This window comes from Eleginops maclovinus, chromosome 11, assembly GCF_036324505.1.
Source record: "Eleginops maclovinus isolate JMC-PN-2008 ecotype Puerto Natales chromosome 11, JC_Emac_rtc_rv5, whole genome shotgun sequence".
NCBI lineage: Eukaryota > Metazoa > Chordata > Actinopteri > Perciformes > Eleginopidae > Eleginops > Eleginops maclovinus.
In genome coordinates this window covers 19,416,251-19,440,831 of record NC_086359.1, presented here as the reverse complement: position 1 = coordinate 19,440,831, position 24,581 = coordinate 19,416,251, and the positions used below count along the sequence as shown (strand labels likewise).

The following is a 24,581-nucleotide window of genomic DNA, read 5'->3' as shown; positions in this document are numbered from 1 at the left end:
TATATATTCAGGTTGCTAACCTACAAGCCTGAGGACTTGGACGCGTGGGGGAAACAAAAGTAAATCTATACTTATGGCTTTTATTTTTAGGTCACTACCATTGCAAACCCTTAATATGGGAAGAGAAAGGAACTTGAAAACAAGAAGTAACCTTGAAAGAGACTTAAAGAAAGACAGAAAGGAACAAATTATAAATCCAGCAAAGAAGATAAAATGAAAATGTAGAAAATCAGCTAAGTAATTCATGTATGAAGCTCAAACCAACCAACTTGCAACAGAACTACAACATCCAACCAACTTTAATATAAGGTACAACGGTTTTAAAGCATCCCAAAATGCAAAATAAAGCATCTCAAACTTCTTTTCACTTTCAAAGCTTCTACAAACGCGATCCTCATGCTGAATTTATGCATCTTGGCACAGAGGCGTCAGCGTTTGCTCTCTCAAGTCAGCAGATGAAAGGCAAACTCAGCGGAAAGAAAGACCGACTTAACAAGGCAGTGAGGAAAGAGAGGGCGATTTCATAGGAAAAGACCTTTGGAGGCTGCAGTGTTGGACAGAAATCCTCCAATAACAGCCTCTCTTATAGTGCCAAACCAGCGGCTGCTATGAAGTGCTCTGACTCAGCTTGCCACTAAAGTGTCAGGGTCAGGAGGCAGAGTTAATAAATACATAATACAGCAGCAGAACTGTAATTCTAGGTTATCTAGCTAAACAGTTTGACAACAGTGTGCACGCAATGGGAGCTGCTTAAGGATTAAAAATGTTTACATATCTTATTTGAAACCTAAAACCAATTTATTGCACGATTCACTAGATCTGAAAGTGATTGAGCCCTTCCCCTACATTTCTTTGTAATGATTTTAATTGAATTTATTTTAATTAAAATATCATTAACTCTTAATGTGGCAACTATTGTAGGTTACAAATTATTGGCTTAATTGTAAATGTTTTTTACAAAACCGGAAAATGTCCAGTCTTGTCTGTTGTTACCCGAACTGGCCACTAGATGGAGACACATTTTCATTTACACACGAGACGCTGGGACACTCGCAATGATTTAAAAGAGCAATAAGCTTATTAAATGTATTTATTTATAACTAAGTCCAACTCCAAATAAATAAGTCCAATGGTCAAGGCCAGAGTGTTTCTGTAATGGAAGAGAGAAGGCATATTGAAAAGCAAATAGAGAATAGGGGGGCCGTGACCTTAAAGGCGGAAAGTTGAAATGGTGGGGTATTTCTACAAAAAGTGTGAAAGTGGAAAAGCTAACTCCAGTTAAATCCTCCGTTCCTCTTTATTGTCAAATTGAAGAAACCAGCTGTTATATTTTCATTACATCACATCAGTCTGAGTCACTCAGAATCAGTGTTTTCAGTCAGGCCTTATGTGATGGGTGAATCTAAAGCCGGTTACCTTCTTTGTTTGTGTGTGTGAATGTATGTTTCTGTTCAGATCAGGGTCAACATGCCTCCCGCTGAGCCTCCCCCCTCACAGTCACACACACAAGTCACAGTCAATTCCATGAAAGCTTCTGTCAGCTTTAATGTCTGGTGTCTGTGGAAGCTAACTGGGAAAGTCCATGGTAATCAGTCAGTTCATATTTCCTGCAGCAACGGTTTATTTGTCAGAGGATGCCTTTTTTTTCTTATTCACACACCCAGGGATGTGACAGAATAAACAGAGGGAACATTGCCACCTCCAGAATGTGATTTACAGCTATTCACTGAAAATGAAAAGATACAAAAAGGAACCTTGTGTTTTTAGCACTGACTAATTTACAAACTACACCTTTGTGAATAAACACAGTCCTGGAACGTATTCTGCTTCCATGCACAGACGGGCAGATTAGTGCTGGTGCCGTCAAACCCCATGTGGGTCAGTGGTCATTTCCTGCTGCTGTCAATGCACCACCTGCAGCGTGCTGCAGGCAGTTTAGCTGTTGTTGCTAATCGCTAACAATTACACAGGGTCCAGATCCGCCGGCTAACAGGACGAATAGCTATTAATAACAAGGAAAAAATGTGCCTGATGACACGTCAGCTCTGTTTTATATACCCTCCTTACAGGATGGAACGATGAGAGATATTAGAGATTTAAAGAAAATTGCAAAGAGTAATTTCTTTCAAACAAACATTTAACTTTGTGAAAGATATTTTAAAACCTTTTTTTGGATGCTATGATTAAAAGGTCAGTATATTGATTTTTTTTTTCAATAGAAAGGTTATGAAAGGCAAGTTTGAATTAAAAACTAAACCAAGTTATAACAGTTTTAAAAAAAATGTTTTGAATATTTTAGTTTGGTTTCGGTTTTTAGGAAAGATTTTTTCTTGCTTTGCAGTAGGTTTATAGCGTCATAAATATGTAGGTACGTTTAGATACAAATGACATGGTTGGAGAACAGTGTACGGCCATAATGTGTAATCATCCTTAGCTTGGGTAAATGGCATTTTAATTACTATGATACTAACATTTTACAATTCTACAAGAATAGACTGCATGTTAAAATATAAGCTTCAATCTCAAGAGAGTTAAAGAACCTATCCCAATGAACACCATGACAACGCTGACCAATGGAATAAATATGTTATGATGTGCTCTGTAGTGAAGGAATTCAATATAATAAATTAGCACAGTGATAAACTACCTTCAGGATTTTCACATATTCGGCTGGAGTGTATAAGTGGAGGTAAGAGCGTTGCAACTGATGTGTACCTCCTTCCTTTAAATAAGCATGTCCATGCCATGTGTGTGGGCTCTTACCCCTGCCAGCAGGCTCTCCGGTGGTGTTGGGGAGACCGCTTCTCCGTCGGGCCCTTGGGATGCGCACAGCTGTGGCGACATGGTGGGAGACTCATCTATAAAGGGCAGCGTCTCCTGAGCCGTCCTGAGACTTGCCGTCCTCTGCTACGTCTCCCTCGTAGCCGTCTGTGTTGTAGTTGAAGTCTGCAGGACAGAGAGACAGAGATGCTGATTAGCATTTCACCAGAAAAACAAGGCCACTGCGTGACTCACAGACATGACTCACTGATAACAATCTCTAGTACTTCTTCAGAGCAATTTGCAAGCAATGCATTGTCTCTTTACCAAACACTTATTGGTGCTACACTAAAGAATGAGTGGAACAAGACATGAAACAATCGAGCATGGCTGAACTAATGATGCTTCAAAGCAGCAAACTCTACACGTGATTATATAGGTTTAATATGATGTATCACTGTCTTTAGGTGTTCTACATTAGGCCTGAGTTACAGCAATAGCTCAAGTGGAAGGACACATGCTGACTTTAAAGAACCGCTGCCATGTCTTATAAAGAACACCGCTGGAGAATAAATAGAAAACCAAAAACACTGTACAAATATTTGGTTGGCACGTTTACTATCTGATTATAGCTGGTATTATAAGAGGAGAGATGTCCCATGGAGGGTGATAACCAGACAGAAGCTGCAATACATATAGTTGGTACACATAGAAAACATGTAGAAGGAGTTAGAAAATAGACATTAACTGTCAGTGTGTTACTTTGGAAACATAGAGTAACTATAACAGTTCTAGTAAAACATCCCAGAAAAGGAACAAAAATGATTACTAATGTCTAACCACAGACAATGGTGAAATATCCTTTGAGTCCGCTACAAGAAATAATGAGTACATATTGTCCAGGATGTTCATTGTGTTCCCTGATTGGATACAAATCCTGTCAATCTACCTGATAAAGCACAGACTATTCTATGTATGAGCTTAGAATAGGAGAGGTTCATCCACCAAAGCATGTGCAAAACATTTTTGACAGCTGTAAAACAAACAAAAAAACACAATGCTTGAAAAGCTACCAATGTGGGAGGAGCATCGCTGAGCCTACTTTAAAGTAGAAAAGTGTCTGATCCACTACTCTAAATGCTCTAAACTGATCAAAAGACTGCTCCAAATGATTCCTAGAAAACTCAACACGCCACAAACAGGAGCTAAATGCAAAATAAAAGCAGGGGTCAATCCCCACTGGGACAACAACACACATCAACAAGCTAATGCTAATGGAGGCCTAAAGTGGCCGACATGCAGCCGTCTGTCACTCTCTGACACGCATCGTAACCCCGCCACTGCACCGCCCACCTGCCAATCAGAAAATTCCATCCATCTGTTAGCTACCATATGGTTCATGTGTAGCTGTTGGGCAAATAGTACACTTGGGTCTGAGCACACTTAGTGAAGCGTGCAAAGAGAATAGTGCTGAAGCGCTGCGAGATGACATGAGGATAACATGAGACGTGAATGCGAGGACGGGGTTAAAACACTGAGGTGAGGTCATTTGTCAAAGAAAATATCTGCCCTCCCAATATCCAAGTGTGTGTGTGTTTGTTTCTCTGCCTCTTGTCCATCTGTTCCCTCTCTGACTCTTCTGCACACCTTCTGGCCTTTTGACAGGCGAGTTTGTCCCAATCTGCTAAAGATGGCTGAGTGTATGTAAGCATGAGAAAACTGAAAATAACACACGCAACAACATAAGGTTCAGTGATTAAAAAAAAGTCATAATAAATTCAATTTGATCACACTGCTCGGTGTGGGAGGAGGATATATTTAGAGCCGCTCTCCCAGCGTTAACTTCAGGGTGACAACAAAAAAGTAACTCATGGATCTAGCCTCTTCAAGTTTAACTTTAGTCTTAAAATGTACAAAATACAGCTTTTTTCCAAAGTAGATGTGTAATAATCGTGATCTCAATTTGGAGATATTGATATTGTGATTTTTGCAAAAATAGAGCATCCCTACAAATATGCACTCATGGCTAGACACGCATAAGGGTCAGTTCCCTTTTCTTGGAAAATGTATGCCATGATTCCTTATTATTGGCAGAAATAATTTATAAATATAGTGGCTGCTGTGTGAGAAGAGTCCATCCTGGGAAACAGAGTTACAGCAGTGAGCAGTGTGCTCTATCTTACTGACACCTGCCTAATGCAAATAATGTCAGCTTTGTATGCGTTCAGTGTTTGGTGAGTGAGTGGTCATTATTGCTGCCCATTACATCTTATTAGCAATTGTAGCGGCCAAAATCATATGAAAATAAACAGATAACTAACTTAAAGTAAAACTGCCAGTTAGCAGATCTTACGAAGGGTAAGGGATGCGAGTCCAGACAAGAATCTCCTTTAACCATTAGTGTGGATTTTCTTGTGGCCTGAATCACCCTGGTGAAAAAAGCATGTGCCTTCTAGTGCTCTACTCCCACCACCAGCACCACCTGTCCCCAATAATTACACCAGGAGCCCTAATCCCCCAGCGCCCAAACATGCCTTCAAAATAAAAGCATAAAAACTACTAAAATAAATGTTTACCTATTCAGAAATATAAATCGAAATATAGCTCCAACAGCAATATGAAAGCAGGAAAGAGACAAAAAGGGCGATTATTAATGTCTTGAAGCCGAGATCAGACAAAAAACAGAACACAACAGAGTACAGAAAAGCTTTATCTATGAATCCATAGATCAGTCTCAGTACTATCAGCTATACTGTACAGCAGGGGTGTCCAAACTATTTTCACCGAGGGCCACATACAGGAAAATATAGGGAGAGCTGGGTCACTTATAGAGGTGAATATTGTCTCAAAAGTTAAGTTATAAGTTAGCAAAACAAATCAAATGTAGGTGAATAATGCGCGATACTTGAAAACGCTTTCAGAAAAAAACAGCCTACATCCCGTCTGTCTTTAGGGTTTCATTTATTGTGTTGGCAGCTCATTCCTTAAAACAGAAGCCTCAGATTGATTCTAATAGGAGTAGATATGAAGGTTACATCTCAAGCTTGTTATAGAAATAAGTTATTATTTTTTTTTTATCAACTAAGGTTTGTTAGAACATGTTTTACATTTTAAATGACTGAATTAATTTGAAATTGGGCTCATTAATATATTTGAACATATATATTTGAGAAGTACAATATAAGACAAGCAATAGTTTAATTTGTGGGCCATATTGCATTATACTTTTGGAATTTGCAGAGGGCCGATTCAAAATGGCCGGTGGGCCGCATTTGGCCCCCCGGGCCGTAGTTTGGATACTAGACTAGACGGGATGTACCCAAAAAGTGAATGTAAGGAGCATTTATGGGTACAAGTTGGGAACCGGCCTACTTTACATATTTCAAGGGTGCTGAATCCAAAAAAAACGGTACCCGAGCGAAATTTTGAGTTTTTGACCTTCTAATTTGCATATCAAAATGGCCGCCAAACTCCCTATCTTGCTCAGTCGTTGGACCATTTTCCCCAAGTTTTTTTGTAAGTAGGCAATCAAAGATGATGAATTAAGTGTCTAGATCTATAGTCTGGGGTCAGAGCAAGGATATAGTGGAGGCTCAGTGCCTTTTTTATGTATATATATATGCAAAATACCAACTTTTAAGGTGAAATTAAGCATTATTTGTGTCATTTTTTAAGGCCGACATAAATATTCAGTCAATATCACTCTTAAATGTTCCCAGTGTATATATGATATGTGATGTATTCCATATTACATAATAACTAAGAAAAACACCATTGCAAGTTGTCTGAGAATTCATTTTTTTATGCAAACAAAGCATAATGCTCTTAATTCAAACATCGAAAAACCCAAGTGAATAGGGAAAAAAAAAACATGAAACTTCCCTTGAACAGTTCTACAGATCACATCTTGTTTCTGTATATTTTCTTTCATGTTTCTAGCTGAATTGCTTTGCTTTCATCTGTCTTCTGTAAGTTCCATAGGTCACTTGTTTTGGTAAATTGTTTTTATACCTTTCTAGTTTGCTTGTGTGCCATTTGTCTTTGGAATTTCATTTTGATTAGTATTTCTTTCTGCAGTCCTTTTCCAAGTTCTTTGGTTACCCATTGCCTTGGTATGCTTGAGGACTACAACTCCACATTTAAACAAGGACATTGGTCATCACTCTGACATGTACACATTGCAGTGCATAACAGCCCCGATTTTCGGCATTTGCACTGGCGTGTTGTGCATTGTTTTTTACAGGCACACCTGATCATTTCCAGGCAACTTTCAGGTATTGGGTTCTGTGACATAAGAATGGGCTGTAGTCCTGAATCACCATCTTTCCATCCCATGTCCAAGGGTGAAGGAAGCTCAGGTGTGGCATAGTGAGCATTTCTCCAAACCATTGCCTGGTAGTGTACTCTCAGCAGATGGAAGTGGAGCGCATCGCTTGTAGGCGGCATTGCTTCTGGTTTACCTGTCCTGGAGAAAAGTATATGCCTTGCTGCATCAACAGAGTCTGTTTTATGCACATCATATATTCTGCAGACAAAAGCCTCTGAAGATCTTTGAGTCTCCTCCGTGAGATCACCAATTCCGAGGTTGCTGAGCAATTGATGGTGCATTTTCCAGACTTTCCATGATGTACTTTTGGTGTGACTTGCAATGTATGATGTGGTATCACAACCAGTTAGTGCATGAAATGCTACAAGGCTTGGTGCTGAATCCTTTGGCAGTTTGTTAAAAACAGCATCAATTGGTATATATTGTGGCTTCCTTGTGGTACCAGACAACAGCCAGAGTTTTTTACATGCTACGTGTGGGAAATGGGAAACGAGAATCACAAGTACATCAGTGTCTCTAGATGACACGACTACTGTGTCTGACTGCAGTGCACTGCATGTAATACCAATCGGGTATCTGCCTCTTCGTGTGTGGCTCTCAGATGAGTCAGGTTGGTTGTTGCTTTTGATGACCTAACCTCCGTCTCTGAACCCACCAGCAACTACTATCTCTTTATCATCCGGTGCCTGAGCACATAGTTCTTCAGAGAGTAGATTGGCAAGATCAGCTTTGTTGTCAGGGAGGGACAGGAAATTGGTCCAGTTTTTTGGAAGAGGCACATCACGACCCTCAACAAGTCGTCTGATTGGTTGAGCTGCTTTTGTGCGTCGTGTCCTGGTAGCACCCTTGATGGTCTCTTCTCTGTATCTGTCAAACACAACGTCTATCCTTTTATAGTAACATCCTGCTTTCAACACTGCTCTGACAAATGTGTCGGCCAGATCCCCAAATGTTACTGCTTTGTCTGGCTTTCCAAGGGCAACCACAAGTGCCTGTCCATCTATGATGAGACAAGATGACATGTCGGGAAGTTCAATAGCCTCAGGACAGACTATGTCTTCAGTTAACTTATTTACTAATACAGACTTGTTTCCAGTGCGAAGTGTCCCATTCATTTCAGCAAGGGATATGGAACTGGCAGAAGCTCGTGTTTAGGACAGCTGGTAAGTCAACTGGACGACCTGCCTCATAGGCCGTAACAAGGCGTTTGAGAATGTTTCGGTCAGCCTTTATGACAGTTCTGTTGTCTTTGATTTTAGGATTTTTGGCCACTTCATACAGAGATGCAAATGTTTTAGCTTTGCTCTTATGTAGGGTTGCATGGATTGGGACCTCTGGTTTATCTTTGTCCTCAGGAACAATCATCCTTTTCTCAATGAATGAATTCACTTTTTCTTGTCCTAGGTCTTTGGCAGAAAGTAATGAGCTTTGGATAGCCTCTGTGGCAACGTCTTTCGTGGCGAGATTTTGCAATGAGCCTGAGGAGACTGAATCAAACACCTTGAACCCTTTGAAGACTAAAACCAATGCCATTTCGTCTCTGTTGTCTCTCTTTTCACGGGATTTGGTAGCTTCATTGTGGACGTAGGTTTTCTCAGGTGTGTTGCTGAACATCAAATGTGTCTCTTCTGCTACATGGGACCTCATGTTGTAGGAGAGTGTCCATCTGGAAAGGGCTGAAGGTGTCTTAGTAATGCCAATGATCCCCCCTCCTTTTTTCCCTGTTCCGTTGATCCACTCCATTGCTTGGTCTGGATCGACCTGGTTGAATCGTTGATCGGACCGCTTCACAACAAAGTTGCCTCTTTGGAACTCAGATAGTACAGGTTCTGGGAGTTGGTGCATCTCAGCAATATACACTGGCCCCCATCTTGCATAGTTCAGGTGGTCATATCGCATGAAGTACGGCAACATCCAGCTGAAGGAGTGAAGATGAAGCTCCCAGAGTCCATCACGCTGAGCTCGTGTAAACTGCAACAGTGTTGAGACCATATCCATGTAGTTCCACCAGAAGACAAAGTTGACATCTTCAGATTTACTTGCGATGAAATCTTTGAGGAGACTGTCAAACTGTTCCTGCTTCAGATATGTTATCAACTGAGGAATCATTTCAGGATTTTCATCAGCAGCCATAGCAGAGATCTCATCATGGCATTCCTTGTTTGATTCTGCAGCAAACGCGAGGAATGTTGGCAACAAAAGCTGCCATAGGGCCTGTAAGGTCAGTTTGTGAGCTCTCATACCCTTGTTGTATGCTTTCCCTGACATGACAAGCATGACAGCACCCTCCCCAGCAATCCACTCTCCAGCCACACTTCAGCTAGACCAGACCCAGCCATGTGATCTCCGATAGTCTTTAGGAAGTTCATTGCAATATGAAGTCCACCAAGCCGAGGGATTAACTTGCCCTGATATTCCTCAACACACCACTTCAGTTCCATGAGCTTGCAGTAAAGAGCTTGGTCCACTGTTATGACTGTATGCTCCTGGCCAAAATGTGATGATATTGCCATGCACCTCTTCACAACTGTATTGAGCGTATCATACTCATGAGCTGGAGCAAGGACTATTGGCAAATATCCTACTGCTGTCTGCTCTGGTTCCTTTGACGAGACTGACTGATTGAAAACGGTCCAAGAAGGTTTGGGTTCAGAATCCTGACGTCGCAGGAAGAAAGCCATGTCTGTTGCTTGTGCTTGTTTCACACACTCACTGTCTCCTTTAGGTCTGGTAAACCAGGTCTTGTTAACATGTGATGTGAATACTGGCTTGCTTGTGGCAGAATGTACATTGACGTGGTGCAGGTTCTCCAGGACATCTGGCACAACCAGTGTACGGCTAGTGGAGGGCTTCAGCATGTCAAGTTCTATATCTTTTTTCCCCGTTGCCAGGCTGCCATTTGGGTTGCATGAAAGGTGTTCTTTCCATCTAAGGACTCATCAAGGATGTCAATGTTGTCAGCAGTGAAGTGGATGAATCGATTTGCTACCATGTTTGGTGGAATAATGGCACCGGTTGCTGGGTCCATAGATTTTAAGGTACTCTCAGCTAAGGCATTGTCTACCTTCATCACCTGCTCATAGTTCAAACAGTGGCCGGCCTTGTTGAATAACTCTACCAGCTGTTTTGATCGTGTAGCCTGATGTAGTGTAGTAGCCAGTCCGATATGTTTAGGTGTCCATTTTCTGCCGCGACTGACACAGTAGATCAGGTCCTGTGCTATGCTCAGCACTTTTCTACGGAGAAGGTCTTCATTCTTTTCAGAATTGTCATTTTCAAATGCCTCTTGACCACCAACGATTAGTCTCAGTAGCATATATAAACTATCTGGGACACATGCAATAGCGTCATCCTCACTTACAGAGAAACCTTTATGGCCTGGGGTTTCTATCAACTCTTGATGAATTTTCAGCGCTACATGTACAAGTGATAAGAAACTGTCATCTGTAGGCACATACTGAGGCAATGTTTTCTCACTCTCATCCTCATCCATCATTTCCAACACTGCTGTATTTGCCACCGTATTTGCGTACTTTGTCGGAATTAGTATGGTTTTTCGCTCGGATGGACACCTATCAAGAGGTTGAAAAAAGTTGAAGATGTCACCCAGCTGTGACTGCAACTTTTCACGAAATGTTGCCCTTCTACTGCAGTAAGAGAGTGGAATTGTGGTTGATGATTTTTCACTGAGTACCTTATACCGTTCCCAGACATCATCGAGAAGAAGTACATGTCCTTTATCTGCTGCCCCTTGCAGCTCTTTGCATAGCCATGTCATCGCAAGGTCTGGGTAGTCTGAGTTTCCAGAGTGTTCTTGTATTGCCTGCTTTGTCTTGTCCGTAGATCTGATGAATGCTCTTAAACATGGTAAGTGATATTTTGCCTCAGCTGCAATTAGATCAATCACTCCAGCCAGCCGAACATAAATGTTATGGTCTAAAGAAGAAGCTTGAATAATTTGATCACTCAGTTTGTTGTCATTACTGATCTCAATGGTTTCTTCAAAACATCTGTTTGGCAGAACAGGCATAAACTCCAATCTACTGGATCCATTTGCATTCGCAGTGAACGCCTGCTACTGCAAGGCTGTGCTTCTGCCGTTTGTCTGCTGCTACCTGCACGTTCAGAGTCATGTGCTTGTGCTGTTTGTCTGCTGTTACCTGCAAGTTCAGAGGCATGTTCTTGTGCAGTTTGTCTGCTGCTACCTGCATGTTCAGAACCCACTGTCTTTTGCAAACGTTCTAATTTGCTTTTATCAGTGAAGTGGGAATAGCACATTTTATGCCATACAACACTCTGGGCTGCAGTGGAGTCCAATACATCTTCAACACGATCAATCAAAACACTGTTCTTTGAGTCATTTAGATTTCTCCTGGTTCTGGCAGCATGCCTAGCTTTTGCCAATCCTTGGTCAGATGCATTACTAAGACTCCCCTTGTTGCTTAAACAAAAAAGGCAGACATCTTCTGTTCCCAGGTTTGTTATTGGATCCATTTGAAGCTGAAAAGCAAAATCAAAGAAAAATAACTTTAAATTTACTTTAGAAGATCTAAATTAAAATGTTAAAGAAAATGTGTTCTCTTAAAGACAATAAAAGTCACAGCTTACACTCCCAATGCTTCAGACATGTGAAAGCCTCCTTTTGATGGCTCCATCCCAGCTGTAGATTGGAAAATGAAGAAATGTTACATAGGGCTGGGACGATATGCTTTTCTCCCGATTCGATTCTTCTACGATTTTTTTGGATGGCGATTCGATTTAAATTACGATTCTACGATATTGCCGATTCTCTCGATTTTTAGTCTGCATTTTAACATTTATCTGCACACAAATACTGTAGGAGCCAAATTAACATACTCCATTATAAAGTGAACTTAAACCCTTTTCAAAACCTGTACTCTCTGTATGTAAAAAAGGCGAACAAATGCACATTGCACAATAAAGAAGAAAAAGATCTATTTAAAAATCGTCAAAAAAGATATCGTGATGTATATGTGAATCGATTTTTCTCCCACCCCTAATGTTACATGAATGTTTCATAACTGGTATGGCCCTTTGAGGATATACCACCTCTGTTGACACATGTATTTTTGATAATTCCTCCCCCCAAATCTAGCCCTGTCACAGCAGTCACTCCCCAGCATCCATTGCCCTATGATAGCTTGTTAGCTAGCTAGCTAGCTAGAAAGTAGGGGGATTTATGCTGCCACAGGGCTATGTTTGGGTTGGAATTATAAGAAATAAACTTGTATCAACAGAGGTGGTCATCTTTAGGGCACAACTGGAAGAAAAAAAAACTAGCTAGCTGTTTTTTTCCCCTCCAAAACTGTTAGCTAACTGTTAGCTAGTTTTCTCCCAGTTGCTAGCCATCTCAATATCATTGAAATACACAATTTTGACCCACTATGGTTGAAAAAGTATCATTTTGGATAAATAGGGTTAACAAGCTCAATCAATAACTAAGGAATATTGACATTTTTTGTCTAAAAAAATCAAAAAGCAGGAAACTTACCAAAGCGTGTGAAACTGTTACGATCCTCTTTGCTGTTAATTCACCTCAGGCAAAGGGTCCTCAGCGATGGGACTGACCATGCTATGTACTGATCTAAATATTCAACTTGGTACGTTTCATGGTGGTCTCTTTTTGAATATTTTTTCCCTATTCACCTGGGTTTTTCCCGTCTTAGAATTTAGAGAACAAATGCTTAATTTGCAAAAAAAAAAAAAAAAAAAACATGAAATCTCAGACAACTTGCAATGGATTTTTTTCTTTGTTATCATATAATATGGTGTACATCATATGTCATATCAACAGGGAAAATTTCAGAGTAACTTTTATTTAATATTTATGTCGGCCTTAAAAAATGACACAAATAATGCTTAATTTCACCTTAAAAGTTGGTATTTTGCATATATATATACAAAAAAAAGGCACTGAGCCTCCACTATATCCTTGTTTGACCCTTGACTATCGATCTAGAAACTTAATTTCCTCATCTTGATTGCCTACTTACAAAAAAAACTAGGAGGAAATGGTCCAATAACTGTGCAAGATGGGCAATTTGGCGGCCATTTTAATATGCAAATTAGAAGGTCAAAACCTCAAAATTTCACCCGGGTACCGTTTTTTTTGGACTCAGCACCCTTGAAATATGTAAGGTAGGCCGGTTCCCGACTTGTACCCATAAATGCTCCTTACTTCTTATAAAAGGCCTTTTTTCTGAAATCCGTCTAGACTATACCTCTGCTGTAAAGGATCTACAGCAGATTTACTTCAGAGTTAATGAAAAGGGAAATACTAAAGTACATTTACAGTTAAATTAAGTTTACTTCCCTGACAATAAGCAGACATGTATTAACAAAGTTAGCTTTTTCACATTAAGTTCATTCCTTTGTGTAAGGAAACATCATATACTTCTAAAGAAATTGAAATTGAAAAGCAAATACACTTGTGTTCCTCAGAGATAATGCTGCTGAAGTTCTGCGTTAACATATTTTTGTCACGGATGTGTATTTACACTAAAGTCAGCTGATCTCAGTTTGACCACTTGTTCTATTCTAACTAATTTACTGAAGAAAGGACGGAGCTACGGGTGAAATTCTCTCGAATCAGACAGACGTCTATACATTTGATTGGGCTATTTACAGGACACCATAATGTATGACATATCAGATGACAAAGAGGAAGACAATATATGAATATAGAGAAGAATCCAAACAAACAGCAGTAAAACTCTTTAGGGAACAGCATGACCATAAGAATTCTTTTTTTCAGTTTTTGATACGAAGGCTTGGTTCATGAGCACAAATTGTTCCTGTTTTTAATGTTGAGTTGTGATCAGATCTCTGGTCTAGATTTTGAGGTGGTTTACAATTCTGTTAATGATTTTTGGACCCTTGAGATGTGACTCTTGCCCACCCTCAAGACTATTTCACAGGGAGCTTTGTCATCTCCATAAGTCTGTCACAGCACTGTGGTTCTACAATCCTTTTCAAACACTGCTCCCAATCATCTTTAAATATAACATTGACGGCGCTGTGCAACAAATCTGTTCTTCCTCGCTTTGCTTCAAATGTATTTAGTTCAAAAAGACAGGTTTTCCCAGACAAGAAGCTCTGATGTCACAGTAACACATCACACAGCAGTCACAACGCTCATCGTGCATTAATCCACGCATGTGTTTCTACACACACATTCTCGTCAGGTTTGCGAAATGTTTGCTGCCTCTGTCAGCTAATGCACCCTGCCGACTCTGTGCGTGACAAACAGTCAGATCAATACTGCTCATCAGTCGATGCAGGGGGAATCTTTCTGTGCAGACGATCCAACCGACCCTGACGTGTTCTTTACTGTTCAATAGAGCGGTCCCCAAACACGCTTTTCACAGGGACGGAACAGGGACATGACATGTGATTAAAGAGGGGATCATGTCAAGTAAAATGATTGACTGGAGGAAGGATTGGAAGAAGAGCCTTTTGAGAAATCAATACAACTTTGGGCACAATCACCACAAGCGGACCTACATGCTCATACGTGTCCAGAGGGGACGAGTTGTCAAATACAAGCGTGTTCCGATTATGGCGAAGGTAATATATGAATATTATACTTACATCTTCATATGAGATAAGATTTTTTTTATATATATATATATATATATATATATATATATATATATATGTATTAATATGCTGTAAGTGTTGTCTTTTCCCTGGTTTCAAAAGGAGGCATCACAGAAAGGTTATTGACAGTTTTAGTTGTTGTGTTAATTTACCCAATTAGTCAATATATCCACATGGCTTATGATTAATTATGAGATACAAAAATCTCATTGTATCTTTCAGGAAAGCACCAACACAAAATATATATTCCCAGGTATTTGATCAGATATACATCACCATGTCTTACCATTTCTGGAGGAGAGGATAGAACGAATAACACACACGGCCTCGAAGAAGAAAGCCATTGAAGTGTGTGTTGTGTGAACTAAATACCTTCACTGGCATCCATATCACCAAGGCAGTCGGGCGAACATTATGTCACAAGTTAAGTCCCACTGGTCTTCACTTCAAATAATAAACAAAATTAGTTTGAAGCTCACTCTTCTGTACTTCCCGGGAGTGAAGTTGTTTTGGAGCTGATCACTGCTGAACACTTTTACTGTTTTACAACATCGCATTCAAATTAGGTCAACAATGCTGTATTCAAAGAACTCCCGCAATCTAAGAGGAAGCAACATACAACTAGGAGTGCTGGTGTTTACAGAACGTGCCGGAATTGTAGTTAGACCTTGTATTAACTGTAATATGAGGGAAGAACCAAAACTCATTTCCGGTTAATATAGTCAGTAATTGTTGGAAATGGAAAGCCTCAATGAAATGCTGGAGTGGAGTTTCAACATTTGGAAATGATTCAAATCATGTAGTTGCAAGCTAACACAGGAAGGGTCTGTGAATCCACCAAGTCATGAACTCATGGGTGGTAAACTATATTTAGAACTGTCTGGATAGTTTCTGGGGTACTTAAACACGTCCTGGTCATTATAAAATAGGGATCCAATTCATGGTACAATTGCAGACTCATTTGTAAATGTCTATTAAAAAACTAGACATGCACTGTCATCCAAAAGCAGAAAAGTATTTTTTAAGATACCAGAGAACTAGAAGTGTGACTATCATTGAACTGCTGAGGTCAACAGAACTCAGCAAAAATATTTTCTATGTTAAACTAAAAGGTCATATTAAGAGAACATACAAAGGCTCAGTGTCTGACAAATGGACACAACGTTGCCTTCAGAGAAAGCAAAGACTGCCCTAACAGTCCCACAAATAGCCTAAAAAAACACCATACCGTGTATACATGCATTCCAAACCTCCCAATGATAACAGTATTTTTTTCAAAAATAAAAACCTCAAAATGCACTGTTCCAAATGATTATGCACAACAGAGTTTCAAAACATTTTATAGGTTGTAAAGAACTAAAAATGGTAATTTGTAGAATTTGCAGAATTAGGAGGTGTACATATTTACTGAAATCAAAAGCTTTGTCAAGTTTTCGTGACATATCTAATGTTTTCATACCTTGTCCAAGCTATTGCTAGCCTGGCAAACCAGACCTACATCAAGCTGTATTTGATGAAGATGTAGGTCTGGGCACCTGTAGTTCTGGGCACCAGTCTGGGCACACATAATTGGCAGGGCTCAATCCGAGGGGCGGGATAAACGGTTGTCTATCAAATTCTGTCTGAACGCAATAGGATAGCGCTACAACCAATCAGAGCAACGAAGAAGGTGACGTAGTCAGAGCGACGGAAAAGAGTCCATGGGCAACTGTTCCGCGTACGGTGGTGCCGATTCGAAAGACTGCTGTTCGCCAGCAGCAGCCATCTTCTTTATTTACATGTAGCAGAGACGGGCAGGGACTACAAGCGGAACGGTCGCAGCTCTGTCGTCATTACGTTAAGCCCGCCCACATAATCTTTTAACGTCAGTAACTCATAGGATTTAGAAGAAAGAAAAAAAACAAACGAACAGAAAAACAGATTCCGAAAGTGTTTTGTTCTGTTGTACTGGAAACATGATCATGTATTTGATGTTCCTCTCTCTCTGGACCTAAGTTTTGTCACTCACAAAACATGATGCTCTATACAATGCTCATATGCTCTGGAGTGTGTTGAGGGTCTTAGGTTTTTCTAAGAATCAATGCAGGTGTGTGTGTGTGTGTGTGTGTGTGTGTGTGTGTGTGTGTGTGTGTGTGTGTGTGTGTGTGTGTGTGTGTGTGTGTGTGTGTGTGTGTGTGTGTGTGTGTGTGTGTGTGGGTGGATATGTTCCTCTCTCTTCCCTGCTGTGTCATAACATCAAAATATAGTTGCATAACAGCTCAGTTAAATCAGCAGTCCCGTCCCTGCTACTCAACCACCCACTCGCCCAACCGATGACCTCCACCTTATGTCAGATCCCATCACGCTCCCTGATAACCTTGAATGACGGACGGCTCTACATCCACCCGTCACTCTCAATAACCAGCCCTCGTTTCCATGGCAAGGACAAAGGCTGCCATGACGACTGGCTGCTTAGATGCAAATGTGTCCTGCATGCCAGTAAACTGTTGGGAAGGAGCCATAGTTCCTATTTGTGCCAGAAGACAAGAGAAACTTTTAAAACTGAAACAGCCTGAGTCATAAACTAGCAGAGGGTACACACACAGAGAATACTGTCAGCTGATTGGGTGTTTGAAACTGCCTCATTCACCCACCCCCTCCACACTGAACAACAAACCTTTGCAGGGAGAATACAAACACACTGACTCTGAATATGGCACAACTTTAGAAATCAATCGTAGAGTAATACCAGATCTATATGTTCATTACGGCTCAGGTTTTATGTAATGTGACCATATTCTCACTCCTGTTCATCATCAGAAACATCCTCAATATAATATAGAGGCGTTAAGCGGTTAAACTGCTTAAGCAGCTTAGAATTAAAATATATAATATTTAGTCAGTTCCTATCACGCTCCTGTTGGTCAGTCATGCAAGTATAAAACACTCTTGAATCATTGCTGTGTTGCATCATCAACACTAGGCGGATGATTGACAGCTCGTCTGCCAGGCGACATCACAGGAACCCTGCTGTTTCGGCGTTCTGGCCAGCCTCCAGCTGTTTAACTACAACATTTTTTCAGTTAAAGCGAAGTCAGAGTCAACACAAATGGCAGTTTCACACCAGCTTTAGAAGCATACCTAAAAGTGTTTTTTAATCTGTGTTTTTAAGGGCAGGTTGTGTGTGGTAAGTGGTATGGGCCGTGATGTGATGGCTGACAACAGAAATCATACGTCACACAGCCAACACGTCCACTGGGCCAATGGGGCTGACAGCGCCATCCATCACACAAACACACACACACAGATACTGAATAGCAGCAGGCACTTGAGTGTGCGCGTGGTAGGAAAATAACATAAGCAATAAACATCAGCTACGGAATCTATTGGCATATATATTTCAACGGCTATGCGCCCATATGCAATATAGGCCTAAGATTCATGTTATAGTAGAATTGCAAATGTTAGACATCGCTCCTAAAGGCACAGATTTGATTTTGTTTTATATTTATCATTATATTTATTTTATATTTTGACATCAGATGTTATACAGTTCTGTAGTGCCTTTTATTGACTGTGATTGAAAGTGATAGAAACATTTATTTTGTAATACTGTCAAGACATTCTTTTTAGTTTTACAGCTTATTGAACCTTTTTGTTTGAGCAGCCATTATAGATAATAAGGCCATCTGTGTGGTACTCTCTGCGGTTTGTTTTTAACTGTGTAACACAGTTAATTATTCAAAATGTTAGAGTTCCTTATTTTTATACTGAAACTTGCACTACTTTTCAAAATAAATAACAACAAACCTGGAATTTTGCATTTGGGACTTATTTTTGCTTTTCCTTGTTGTACTGAACCGTGAACCCCAAACCGAGGTATGTACCGAACAGTGAATTCTGTGAATCATTACACCCCTAACCAATACTGAGTTTAAACCTAATGGTTAGTCAGCACGATTGTAGAGATGTGTGTCCTCTGTCAATGCAACCTGTTTTTAAATGCTTTTCATTGTTCTTATGTGTTCTACTGACCACTCATTTCTTTAAAAACAGTAAAGAAAAAAAGGGCCAAATAACCTAGTTTGATCTGACAAATCAACAAATATATGCAGTTAATCTTTTTGTTAGGAGGAATGCACTAAATCCTAACATTTCAGAAGCTGGAAAAATGACTTTAACAATTGAGTGATTGTCTAAATCAGGGGTATTTAACTAAAATTCAAAGAGGTCCAGTTTCCTCAAAACTTCCTCAAGCAAAGGTCCTGAACATCACAATGTCTAACTGGCGTTATGAATGAGTGTGATATACATTAGCTGTGACCTAGTAGCTGTATCAACGTCTGCATGTAATCAATCAAGTCTCATCAAACAAACAAAGTACAATTCAAAAACAACAATATGTATTGTCCCTTGAACTATACAGGTATACACAGACGTGCAGCTTGTGAACAGGCGAGGCAGGCAACTGCTTGGGGCCCCGAGCCGCTAGGGGGCCCCCAAGAGCTGGCATGTTAAGCCAACTACTAGTTACCTTATGAAAGTAAGTGTTTATCGCCGTCGGCGCACACCAACCGGCACATACGCATTTAACACTGATGTTACAGGCGCTTAACTTGTATAGTAACAAACTACGTTAATTACTATTTGGCCGCGAACTTAAACGTGCTACTCTCCAACTGCACATGCGCAGCGTTGCTAGGCAACATCACGTAAATAAAGGGAGTCTTTTCGTACACATATTCCGATTGGATGGAATGTTGATTGATATTGGCTTTGCCGAGTCAGAAACCCAACTTCCCGCCCGGATTCGAAAATGAACGTAAGTGAATGGGTGACGTCTCTGGGTCAGTTATCCCACTTCACGTTAACCTGTGTGATGCCTTCGTTCATTAAATTGGAAACTAAGCTGGAGGAAAATGAAGAGGAGCTATCCATCTGGTTGTGAGAAGAAGAAGAAAAGAAAGATGATGAAGAAAAAAGAAAGAGTGGTAAGTGGAGCAGATAATGATCTAAGCATAACATCAACAGTAAATGACTACTGTTATTGAACTACTGACTTTTTGGTGTTCTCCAGAGACTGTATAATCTTTTTAGCTCCTCTGTGCAACGCTGGGCAGTTTTACAGGAACATGTCAAACAGTTAACAGTAAAATCTTTGTCAGTGACCAGATGGGAGGCCAGGATTGACAGTGTGAAAGTGGTGCGTTACCACCTGCCGGAGATCATACAAGCTTTGTCTGCTCTCCAAAAACTTTCTGTGCAGAAGAAGGACTCAGAGACATTGTCCACAGCAACCAGCATTAAGGATGAACTCCTGACATGGAGTTTTGTAATGTGCACTGTAATCTGGTACAACATATTGTATCAGATCAACCACGTCAGCAAGATTCTCCAGAGTCCCACAGTTTCTCTTGAAACACTTAAAAGAGAAACAAGCACAGTGAGAGTGTATCTGGAGAATTTCAGGGGAAATGGACTTGCTGCCTCTCAGACTGATGCTAGAGAGATAGCAGAAAACCTAGAGATTGATATGAAGTTTCCTGAAAAAAGAAAGCGGAAAACAACCAGGCAGTTCCTGTATGAGGGCAGAGAAGAAACGCAGTCCACTCCAGATGAGTACTTTAACAGAGAGTTTTTTCTGCCCCTAGTGGACACAGCCCTCACTCGTTTGGATGAAAGATTTTCAAAAATGGAGGATGTTTATGCCCTTTATGGTTTTATCTTCTCCAAAGAAAATATGTCAAAAAATATTCAGGGTGGCAAACTTGAAGACAGCTGCAAGAAACTGGAAAACACACTACATGACATTGATTCTGAGGATTTGGTTCTGGAGATCAGGGCTGCTGTCTATGCCTTTCCTGATCATGTATCTGCCTCCCCAAGAGAGATGCTTGATTACATTTACAAGGAACAGCTTCTGGATCTTTATGGAAATCTCAGCATTGCCTTCCGTCTGCTATTAACTCTTCCAGTCACTGTTGCCTCTGGAGAGAGAAGTTTCTCAGCTTTAAAACGAATCAAAACCTATCTCAGGTCAACCATGTCACAAGAGAGACTTGCAGGACTGGCTCTTATTTCAATAGAGCACAGTGTGCGAAGGTCTGTGGATCTGGAGGACATAGTGTCAGCATTTGCACAAGCCAAGGCCCGTAAGCAGCATTTGTAAAAGGCACCGGTCGGAAGGGCCCCCTGGGAATTTTAGCTTGGGGCCCCAACAGACTCTAGAATCGCCACTGGGTATACAGTATAATACTGTAGACATTTTTAATGTTCCACTCGGGCTGCATTTAAAATAAAATAGAGCGAATAAATAAAATAGCTTGAAAATGTGTGCATCTTAAAAGAGCTTAATTTTAGAAAAATTCAATAAAGTGCAGCAGCAGCAGCTTGAGTTTCCCTTTCTCTTTGTTAACCATTTCACATCTTAACAGTTTCAGCCAGTTATATAACATATCAGTCCGAACACATCATAACAATTGAACAGTTTTAAGGTGCGTCTTTCTTTCCCTCTTATATTCCACTCCCTCACTGACTGTCTTTAGTTCAGTGAGAGGACCAAGCTGTAGCCTGTCCGGCCAGGGTTTGAAATCGGGGCTGAAATGGTGTCAGGGCCATTCCAATACACATGTGAAGGTGCTCATTGGTGCTCCACTCACCGCCTTCTCTCTCTGTCTCCCGCTAACTCGTCTCTCCGCCTTCTCTATCTCCTGCTAACAAGTTTCTCCCCTCACTCTTCTCTCCGTCTTCTCTCTCCCGCTAACTTGTCTCTCCCCTCACTCTTCTCTCCGCCTTCTCTCTCTGTCTCCCACTTACTCGTCCTTCCCCTCACTCTTCTCTCCGTCTTCTCTCTCCCGTTAACTTGTCTCTTCTTCTTGTGTTTATCTCCCTGTATCGCTCACTCGTCTCTTTCGCCCCCTGTTGGCGCTGGTTAAAGTGGCACTGCCCCGTCAAAATAAAAATCCTTATTAATGTATTGATTAGGCCATAGGTCCGGGTCTGTATAGGTCGCTGAAGGGTCCGGACCCGGACTGCAGTCCGCCTGTTAGTGAACTATGGTCTAAATAGTATCATTCATAAAAAAATTTGAACTATTTAATAAAATGGCTAATAGTTTCGGCTATGTTACAAGAGAACTACAACTCTACAAAAACATGGATTATACATTTAATCTCATATTTCATTTGGGAATATGTGCCTTAATTGTTCGTTTGTTACATGATTTTCTTTGTAAAAAAAAACATTAGATGTTGAAATGATCTAACAAGCACAGGAACAAAAGGGAAAATTCCATATCAAAAATATCTGTTTAGCTACAGTGTAACAAAATGCTACTTGCTAAAAAAGTAATAAAAAGATAAGTGTCAGAGGAGGAATCACATATTTTCCCCCTTGCTCGACAACTACTGTGAAGAATTCAACACTTAACCGTTTATTCACCAGTGGACTTCCAATATAATCTGTGTGCAGCCCCCATAGGATCTGATGTATACCGCCATGTTCCCATCTCTGCCGGGTGTATCTGTAGGAGCTTGGATTGGTTTTTGTAAAAATTGAGAACTAATAAAGTCAGGGGAAGGAAAAGTTCCTGCTGCAGTGAGAATTTAATCAGGGTAATGTGCTGCCTTGCTCAGCATTTTTTTCCTCAGCAGAAGAAGGATTACATCATGCCCCGCAGCCTGCTATCACTGAGTGGACACCGCTGCAAACTGCCTCTTTGTCGAGCATATAGCTGCAGTGAAGGAGCGCACAAACACACAAATACACACACCACAGTAGAGAGGTGTGTTTACAAGGGCTGTTGCTCACCTACAAATTTCTTTAGGGAGGCCATTAAGAGAAAAAGTGTTTGGGAGAGAGTCTCAGTGTGTCTGCACTTGTTTATTATTCAACAGTCTTCTATTGGCTTTTTCATTGTTTACTGTACGTGTGATTTTATGTGTGTGTTCTGGGTTGTTGACAAGATATTCCTCTGCGTCTCCAGCGCTGCTCTTAAAGCTGAAAGACGGCTCAACCATAACAGATCCAATTCTCCAGAGACAAAGAGAGAAAATAAAAAGACAAGAGTGCTGCCTCCTGCTCAGCAACTGGTCGTCTTGGCCCCATGGAGCCATGACAGAATGACAGGACATCAGAGGCTTGACAGATTTGTGGTCATTGTGTGTGAGAGTGTGTGTGTTGACTGAGTACATGTAGGCTTTTACACCTCCCTGTCCCGCGGTCATCAATCCAGAGGCGACACTGGGGAAATTAAAAGCCTTTATGAAGGTCTATCTATCCAGCCCGGGCCTGTTACTCCACTCATCAACATAAAGTATTTCACCAGCAGTGCAATGACACGAGACTCTGAGGACACTACCAGCAGCAATACAGCAGCACTGGAAAACAATTTATTTCTATCATATGCAGATGAAAGAACTTGTAATTAATGTAATATTGAGCTTTGATGAGTGTATAGACAGATTTGATTTAAACCGTAAGGATGAAAATTGAATAATTGCAAGGACTAAAATAAAAATGCTCTCAAAATCCAAGGTGATGTTTGATTCAGATGTCTTTGTTTAAAACCTAAAATTTTTTATTGTAACATTAAAAAGAGAATTTAGGAAATCTACATAATTCACAGGCAGAAAACAGCATTTTCTACACTTTTTAAATACAATGTATTTTACGATTATTGGATTAGTAACAAAGTTGATGTTGATATTTCTTGATTAATCAATTTATATTAGAGTGGGAGCTGTAAAACATCAAATGTGATAATAAAAAGTTGTTTTATATCATTTGCTGAGAGCTGGCGAGCTCATGCAACCTCAGTTTAAGTTACTCATGCTGTACTTGACAGGAATGACCCCTTTAAATAAAAAATAATCTGTAAACCAGCCCCAAGAATCATCAGGTGCTCTGAAGTCTCTCATGCCAGTAACATCCAAAAACCAGACGCAAAACTGATGAAAACAGACAGATGCTAACCAGAGATGCAGATGTGGAGCGACAGACTGTGTTCCTCACGCTTCTCCCCCCAGGAGCCTTCGCAACCGGAATCAATCCAGTTTAGGTAGCAATCAATATGCAGCAGACACACCCACCTTCCTCCTTATGCATACACACTCACACACACACACACACACACACACATACAGACTCTCAAACAACCAGGGAACATGCAGCCACATGTGTACAGATAGCAGATGTTTGGAGAGAAGTCCCACTTCACAATGACAGTTTCTGTCATTGGAGCCTTAAATTGGGAAGTCGCTATTAGCGGTGTAAACAGATGTTTGTCACACGATAGTTCATAACAACAAAGCGCTACGCGAGGGATGCTGAAAGACTGAAGTCTATTTGATGTCTCAAATATGTTTTAATCTAAGTGGGGTCCTTGAAAAGTAAATTATCATGAAATAGAAAATGTTCACCCTTTAACAAAAGGCTCTTTACCTGCCTGTCATATATTGTTTTACAGCTAATTGAATTGAAGACAAATGCCTTGTTTTATGGGTATTCTGTAAAAGTGATTTGAGGGAGAAACAGGTGAAGTTGTTGGAATATTTTTTAATTAAGTAGACTACTTAGTTTGAATCTATTCAGTAGCTATTTCTAATGATATAAGCTAGGCTGGATACAAGCTGAGAGCTGTTAGAGCTTAATGCTCTAAAAACAACTATTGCTACTACATGAATTTCACATGAATGCAGGATATAGTAGGTAGGAACAGCAAGAATGCATGTCTATTTGCAGTATCATAGAATGGTGTGAATGAGCAATGCTCTCCTTCCACACACTGATGGCTAGCAGGGCTCAAATTTCACAAAAGTAATAGGACATTTAAACTTTTACTCAAGCTAATTTACTTGAAATGATTCACTAAATTGTCTTTATTGAGCTCAATTTC

At 40.4% G+C, this 24,581-nt stretch overlaps 1 protein-coding gene across 1 annotated transcript in view; it reads right to left on the bottom strand.

Annotated features, from left to right (window-relative positions):
- The window catches only part of abr (ABR activator of RhoGEF and GTPase), a 133,835-nt gene that overhangs the window by 75,318 nt on the left and 33,936 nt on the right, over positions 1-24,581 (bottom strand). The window contains 2 exon segments of the mRNA XM_063894530.1: positions 2,764-2,877; positions 2,879-2,946. Of these exon segments, the coding sequence (XP_063750600.1) occupies positions 2,764-2,877; positions 2,879-2,946 (182 nt within the window).